At 42.6% G+C, this 8,057-nt stretch overlaps 1 protein-coding gene across 2 annotated transcripts in view; it reads left to right on the plus strand.

The window, feature by feature from the left end:
* Egfr (epidermal growth factor receptor) overlaps nucleotides 1-7,144 on the plus strand; it is a 172,597-nt gene extending 165,453 nt beyond the window's left edge. Inside the window, exons 24-28 of one of the 2 annotated variants that reach the window (XM_051200645.1) lie at nucleotides 1,765-1,862; nucleotides 2,611-2,778; nucleotides 3,124-3,171; nucleotides 3,971-4,076; nucleotides 4,690-7,144. In XM_051200645.1, the coding sequence (XP_051056602.1) occupies nucleotides 1,765-1,862; nucleotides 2,611-2,778; nucleotides 3,124-3,171; nucleotides 3,971-4,076; nucleotides 4,690-5,051 (782 nt within the window). In that variant the 3' untranslated portion in view covers nucleotides 5,052-7,144. The remainder of the gene's footprint in view (nucleotides 1-1,764; nucleotides 1,863-2,610; nucleotides 2,779-3,123; nucleotides 3,172-3,970; nucleotides 4,077-4,689) is intronic. The other variant, XM_051200646.1, reaches the window with a different exon arrangement.
* Nucleotides 7,145-8,057: the final 913 nt, after the last annotated feature.

The raw sequence follows: 8,057 nt of genomic DNA on the forward strand, positions 1-8,057 counted from the left end.
TACATTTTGAGACCTGTTACCAGAGAGACTTAATGTTTTTAAATGCCTAACAATGAGTAACCATGGGAATTTGATAGAATCAACATTTCGGCTCTGGCTTAAATCTATCAAACACTGGATTTACATGAGGTCTCCTGGAATATAGCAATTAATCATTTCAATCCCAATAGGAGTGTGCATTCGGATTAGTGATATTATTCTACACATACCACAAGTATGCTCAGCTCTGAAAATAACATTCCACATGTGATGGCATTGGCATAAAAGCATAGCATAGGAATATGACAGAGTCATTGTCTCAGTTTGCTTTCCATTGCTGTGATGAAACACTGACCAAAAGCAACTTGGAGAGGAACATGTTGTTTTGGCCTACAGCCTACTGTCAATTGTCAAGGAAAGCCAGGGCAACAGCTCAAATCAGGAACCTGGAGATAGGTACTGAAGCAGAAACCACGGAGGGATACTACTCACTGGCTTGCTCTCCCTGGTTCATTCAGCCTGCTTTCCTACACAACTGAAAACCACCAACCTAGGGGTGATGCCACCCACAGTGGACTGGACCCTCCCACATCACTCATTAGTCAAGGAAATGTCCCCACAGAGTTGCTGACAGGCCAGTCTAATGGAGGCATTTCCTCACTTAAACTTTCCTCTTCACAGACTACTCTAGCTTATTTCAAATTGACAAAATCTAAACAGCACAGCTGGGCTAATATAAATAAAATGTATCTCTGAACTTTAGACCAGATTGTTGATCTGTTTTCACTGCTTTGGTTTAGGCTGAGGAAGCTGAGGTCCAAAAAGGTTACATGATTTGTCAGAGGTCACACAGCAATTTGTCCTAAAATAGTTTGACATCCAGTTGAAAAAAATAAAGTGAATCCCCAAGAGGCACAGAAATTTCTAGCTCACAATTTATCATCCCCATCACTGGATCTATATTTAGATCATTATGTAATCCAATTCACCAGTGTGGCTATTAAATAGAGCTTCACACAGAAGGTACTAGCTTTGTGCAGCCTTAGATTCAGTCCCCAGCATTGCAAAATAAATGACAGGGCATGGGTCAAACCTTGCAGTGTGTATGAATGGCAACTGATTGTAGAAGACCCTGATGTTTTTCTAAATTCAACCTGGTTTCCAGCCTGGAAGGCTGTGGAGTAGGGACAATGAGGGTACAATGACATGCCAAATCACAATGGTTCTGTAGTGGTGACTGCACAGCAATGTTCTGTGCTCACTGTAGGTCATGATGACTAAGAGACAAATGTAGAAATATCAGAGCATGGTATGGTACTCTGACTTTAAAATATTGTCTAGGGCTGGAGATGGATGCCCAAGTCCCTGGGTTCAACCCCCAAAGGCAACAACAATTTCTCATAGACTTTCAGAACCAACCAATGTCAGCTCATGTTGGCAATGTTGAAAAGTCAGTCCCAAGATGACATAACTTCATCATTCATTTGCCTAGAAAGGTCACAGCATAAGTGCTTTAAGCAATGCCCTCTTCATCATTTCTTCCAGTGTTCTAATTGCCCTGCTGTTCTTTATTTTGATAATATTTTTTATTTAAATTTACATGGCAATCCCAGTTCCCTCACCTTTCCCTCTTCCCCTGTCCCCCTCCCAACCCCCATCCCTTTCTGCTCCCCAGAGAGGGTGAGGCCTTCCATGGATAATCTTCAACATCTGTCATATCATTTGGAGCAGGACCTAGGCCCTCCCCTACGTGTTTAGGCTGAGAGTTCTTCATTTCTTTCTCAGGCTGGATGATAGATGCCGATAGCCGCCCAAAGTTCCGAGAGTTGATTGTTGAATTCTCCAAAATGGCTCGGGACCCCCAGCGCTACCTAGTTATCCAGGTACCAGACCACAGTTTTCAATTCTATTGTCAAAATCCCTTCAGGGCCTCCAGATGCCACTGTGGGGCATTTTCTTATAAATAAATCATTTTATGTATTGGAGCTACTTCAGGTACAACACAGATTCTGAACTACATGGAGACAAGTGGTGGGTTCCACCCAGCTCCAAGTCACCATGCCATTTAAGCAGTGCTACCTGAACCCAACCTGTTCTTCAGATTCACATGTCAGTTATCTCATATTTTGACCTATTAGAGCTCTGGCTTTGCTAAACAAAGAAGCAAGACTTCACTGTCAACCCACATGGCTTCCATCCCTGGCTCTGTATTCATCCCTGTGCCACCTTGTACAACCAATCAGCCTGTTTCCACTTCTAATTCTGAAACAACAAAACCAAGATCATTTGACTTTGTGGATTTTAAGCTTCAGTAAAATAATATATGCAAAACACAAAAATGCTATTGCGTAGGGGACAGGAAATGTCCCTGTTGCTTCTTCCTTCCTCTCTCTTAAGTGGTTTTTCATAGGCAGGCTGTTGGACTCGGGATATGTGTGTGTTTTATTACACTGCAAAACACCCACATGTTAATATGGAAAGAGCTGTGTATCTGAGAACCACAGAGGTTGCACTATAACTAAACTGACAAACCTGCAGGCACCTGTTGATAAAGACCCTTACTCCTATAGCCAGGAAGCAGAAGAGCCGCCCCCATTGCCCTTTCTAATGGTCTCAAAATCTCTGTTCCAGGGGGATGAAAGGATGCACCTGCCGAGCCCTACAGACTCCAATTTTTACCGAGCACTGATGGATGAAGAGGACATGGAAGATGTGGTTGATGCTGATGAGTACCTTATCCCACAGCAAGGCTTCTTCAACAGCCCATCCACATCTCGGACTCCCCTCTTGAGTTCTCTGGTACATGCCCCCACCCTTATCTCTGTTACCTGATTTAAATTGATTTAGTTTCCATTTTCTAGATTATATTTGGAGAAAAAGAAATAGATTTTTAACAAAATGGAACCTAGCGTCATGATGGACAGTTATTTAGTTATTCTGTTGCCTGGTTACCTCTAAAGCTATAATTCAAGACAAAAAAAAAATTCTTTTCTCCAAAAAACGTTTGCTTCCATCCAAAGCATTAAACACCTTGAAATATTTCTACTCTGTGAGACCTACTTCCTACATCCACTGGAAATGGATGAGAGTATACCAGTGTACCATGAGCAACACTGTTTTGTTTTGTTTCGTTTTGTTTTCCAGAGTGCAACCAGCAACAACTCCACTGTGGCTTGCATCAACAGAAATGGGGTATGTATGAACATGTTATAAGCCAGAATCAAATAAACTGGTTACACAGGGCAAGTGCCCATTTCTTCCCATACCATACTACCTTTCCTTCCTGAACGTCCATTTCTACACCGTGGCTTCTTTGACTGGAATCCTAAGGCCAGCAATTAATGATCACTTATCACATGACCACAGGAAATGTGGTTCATAGACAGACAGCATCAGCATCACCTGACAGCTATTAGGAATAAAGATGTTCAGATCTCCAGCAGACCTACTAGAAGGATCTGTGGGTGTGCCACCAGTGTGAGCACTAGCCTGCAGGCACGCTGAACATGACCAAATGCCTGCTCTATGTGCCTGAAGTCACTACACCACTAATTAAATTCTTAAAAACATGAAGTAAAATATAAAATTCAACTCATCACACATTCCAAGTGTTCAGTGGCCACATGTGCCTTATGATGGAACACAGATTACAAGGCATCTCCATCCCTGCATGATAGTCTGTTAGGCATACTGATCAAGACATTGTCTGCCTTTAGCTGCAGTGGAACAGGAGCTTCTCAGAAATCTGCTTTCCCAGACTCAGACTCCACTGAGTCTACTTTGTCTGGGTTTGCGACAGACTCTGACTATGTGGCTCAGATGGCCTTGAACTCATGGTCCTCATGTCTCAGCCTCTAGAGCTCTGAATTCACAGGCATGTGCCACCATATGGGGCTTGACTATTCCTTTTAATGAGACCACAGGTGAAGTTAATCTATCACAAAGTGTGAGCAATTCTCACTGGACTAATCTTGCTGAATTTTCTCTCCAGCAGAGCTGTCGTATCAAGGAAGATGGCTTCTTGCAGCGGTACAGCTCCGACCCCACAGGTGCCTTAACTGAGGACAGCATAGATGACACATTTCTCCCTGTGCCCGGTGAGTAGCTTGCTCAGGAAACAGTCATTGCCTTAGTGTCTGCTCTCATTTCCTCAGGCACAAGTCAGTTGTTTCTTTCCAAGTCATCCAGAGGTGGATACTGGCAAATTTGTAGATGTGGTAAAGGGGGGAAGAAGAAACAGAGGCAACCGAGCATGCTGGGAGGCCTGTGTCAAATGCAGGGTACAACTGGGGTTTTTGCAGATTTGTTGGGTTGGAAGCAAGTAGCAAAGGTTTTCATGTATATATGTATATTCTGTGTATATATCTATGTATAAAAGACAGATATATGTGTCTTTTCTCTCTCTTTCACACACACACACACACACACACACACACACACGCACACACACGCACACACCACCCTACACATCATCCTGAATTTAAAAATTTGCAAAAGCCACACATGACCATTGCTTTGAAAAGAGCAAAAAATATCACAATTTATTGTGCAGTCTCCATAGTATTCCCAGAACTTCCTTGCCTTCTGATGTCAGTTATCTCACTGAAGACATCTGCAGAGTTCTCAGAGACTTCAGAGCCATGAAATTCTGCTTTGGGAATCTTAGGATGAAGCTTTACTAACTCACATGTGCTTTCTTTTTCATTTCAGAATATATAAACCAGTGTGTCCCCAAAAGGCCAGCAGGCTCTGTGCAGAACCCTGTCTATCACAATCAGCCCCTGCATCCAGCTTCTGGCAGAGACCTGCATTATCAAAATCCCCATAGCAACGCAGTGGGAAACCCTGAGTATCTCAACACTGCCCAGCCTATCTGTGTCAGTGGTGGGTTTGACAGCTCCGCCCTCTGGGCTCCAAAAGGCAGCCACCAAATGAGCCTGGACAACCCTGACTACCAACAGGACTTCTTTCCCCAGGAAGCCAAGCCAAATGGCATCTATAAGGGTCCCACAGCTGAAAATGCAGAATACCTACGGGTAGCACCTCAAAGCAGTGAGTTTATTGGAGCCTGACATGGAGGGGCATCGTACCAGCTACAAAATTTCCAGACTTTTCAGAAGCCCAGGACCAATCCATGGGAGCGCCTCCACTCCTGACAGCCATGCCCATCTTGTGCCAAATGCCAAACCTGCAGACTGGTTTTAAACTGTAACTTCGATGGGCTTTGTCATTGTGCCAAGAGGTGGGTCCCTCCCCTGATGCACTATGGGAAGGTGAGGTGCGTCTTTTGATCTTCAAACTGTGAAGATCCTGCAAAAAACGCACCCATCAGGAATGTTACCCATGGGAACAGAAGTTTACCTCATTGTGAGGTGCATGGGAAAAACACATATGTATGGAGATTTGCCGCATAGAGACCTTCGGGTTTTTATTTTCCTTATATGATTAATTCATGGGCACTTCCAAGAAGGAAGAAGCTTGCTTGTGGTATGTATTACACAGAGTAGGTGGGGACCAACTGTGATCAGACAGCTGATTACACCAGCTCTGCTTCAAGACACTTCTGTGGCAAGACAACTGAATATACAAGATGCCCGGCATGCCCTGAGCAGGCCACACTTGTACAGCATTAAATCATGGCAGGTACAATAGGATAAGCCACTTTGTTACTTACTGGGGCTGGAAGAAGGAGGATGAAGGGGTAGAATTTTCCCTCAGACTTACTTTTGTATAAATATGTCCCTGGTACTTAAGCTACACTAGTGTTTTCTGACTGTAAGACTTCCTTGTATGTTTTCTGTTTCATTGTTTTGAGTTGTAACATGCTTTCCCATCTTGATTTCATGAAGTCAACAAAAAACAGTATTATCAAAGAACAACCATGATTGCACATTTGAACCATCGGTGTTCTAACCAAAAGCTTTGAATTAAGGTGTCAATTCGAAAATTCGTAGAGGAGTATAACCCAAACTTTTAGTCAGCATCAAATCTGTTGAAGCATGCATGTATCATGAGACCACAGAAGTGATGGTGCTCTTCAAATCCACTTTACCTTCACCCCTCTACACCCTAAAATTAGTATAAACCACACATGGAGAATAATGTTTGGGATTTTCCCCCTCGTTTTTGTAAGTGTTTACTGGAGATGTATTTTTCTCTCTGGTAAGCTGCCACCAAAATTTTCTTGCCCTTTGAGAAACATTATCCAGGCTACTATATAATAAATGACAGCCCAGGTTAAGCTCATGGTAAGCTTCCAAGGAGAAAGTTAAGAATCGAGTGGAACTCAAGTGGCAAACATGCACTGTGAGTTTGACAGTGACAACAATGCTTCCATGGATGCTTTTGGGAAGAAAGTCATCCCCAAGGAATCCCACTGCCATCGGGGCACCCAGCTACTCATGGTCTCAATGTTTGCTCTTACTTTCCTCGTCTTTGCAGTCCAATTAGTTAACAGCTGTCCTTGGTATTTGAATGCTCTTGGTATCTATTCCTTTCCATTTATCAAGGGATGAATAGGAATGAACTTATAAATACTAACCATAAAGGAAATTGATGAAGGCCAGATAAGTCATATCAGCCAGGTGCCAAGAGCACAGAGCAGGGAGAACACATTCTGTGTAAGATCTAGAAACTTCACACAGGAGATAACAGTGCCCATTTTTCTCTGAGATTAAAAAAAAAAGATCTTAAACCCCAGGGAAATGGAAAATATGCTACCTTAGAGAATTCAACCCAGAGAGCAATGACGGGAGAGCTCTACTAGTAAGTCAGGTGCGAGGCCAACTCAATCATAGAGCTACCCCCTCAAGCCTGGGAATGAAGCTTGAAGTCTCCTCTGAGTTTCCAAACTGTTGTCTACTCCTGGCAATGTCAGGTTGTCATCTAGGAAGATAAATAGTTAGAAAATTAAGCAACATTTCTAGAATATGAAATCCCACGCCATTGCCAGGAAATGCCACGTTGGTTACTTATCTACCAAGAATGCAGAGGAAGCATTTAGGCAGGTATTTGTTCAAAATGACCCTGTCACTTACTTGTCAGGGACAGGTGATTGGTGAGGGAAAGAAGTAGAAAGCCAGTCAAATTGTAGCAATGAAATCTTAGTATTTTTGTACTTTGAAACACTTTTCTTATAACAAAATAAAGTAGCAAAAACTATGGAGACTTGCTTTTCTTATTATTTAAATATTCTGCATAAAATTTAGTTTTTGTCAGGGTTAAGGTTATGTTTGCCAACGTGTCCTCACTGTGTCTGTGCAGAGAGACATGGGTTATGAGAGTTGTAATGCAGACCCTTTAGAGCAGTGGTTCTCAACCTGTGGGGAAAGACCCTTTTGGGGAGTCAAATGACCCTTTCACAGGGGTCACTTAAGACCATCAGAAAACACAGATATTTACACTGCAATTCATAACCGTTGTGAAGTAGCAATGAAAATAATTTTATGGTGGGGGTGGTCATCACAACATGAGGAACTGGATTAAAGGGTCACAGCATAAGGAAGGTTGAGAACCACTGCTTTAAGGGAAACTTAGCAGCCACTGATGTAAAAGAAAGGTACAGAGGGGGGAGGCATCATCCTGGGACCTTCATTCCATTGCATCTCTGGCAGTCCTCAGCTTTACTTTTCCATCATAACCAGAACCATTTACCTTGCAGGACATCTTTCCACTAACCATCTCTCAGTCCAAATTTAGATGAACTTTTCCTATTCCCTGACTCACCCTGATTCTTGAGCAATTCGAGGAATGAATATAATATAATAAAAACATAGGAAGCTAGTACTTACAATAAACATAAACACTATAGATATGATCTACAAAGATACAAGGAGTCCCTATCATTATACCCTACGAGAATTGTTTTCTATCTCATGATGGCAAATAATAATCTCTTAAATCCTAAATATTCTGTGAGTCCTGCTGCTATGAACTTTATAGACAGAACACCTGCGGAGGCACCGAATCGCATCCTACCTAACGGTAACACAGTGTAAGCATTTGTTGAACAAGCTTTGTTTGGTGCTTTAGAATCCCCGCCCACTCCCAAACTGTGGACATGAAAGATCCCTGGACTG

This window comes from Phodopus roborovskii, unplaced genomic scaffold (assembly GCF_943737965.1).
Source record: "Phodopus roborovskii unplaced genomic scaffold, PHOROB, whole genome shotgun sequence".
NCBI lineage: Eukaryota > Metazoa > Chordata > Mammalia > Rodentia > Cricetidae > Phodopus > Phodopus roborovskii.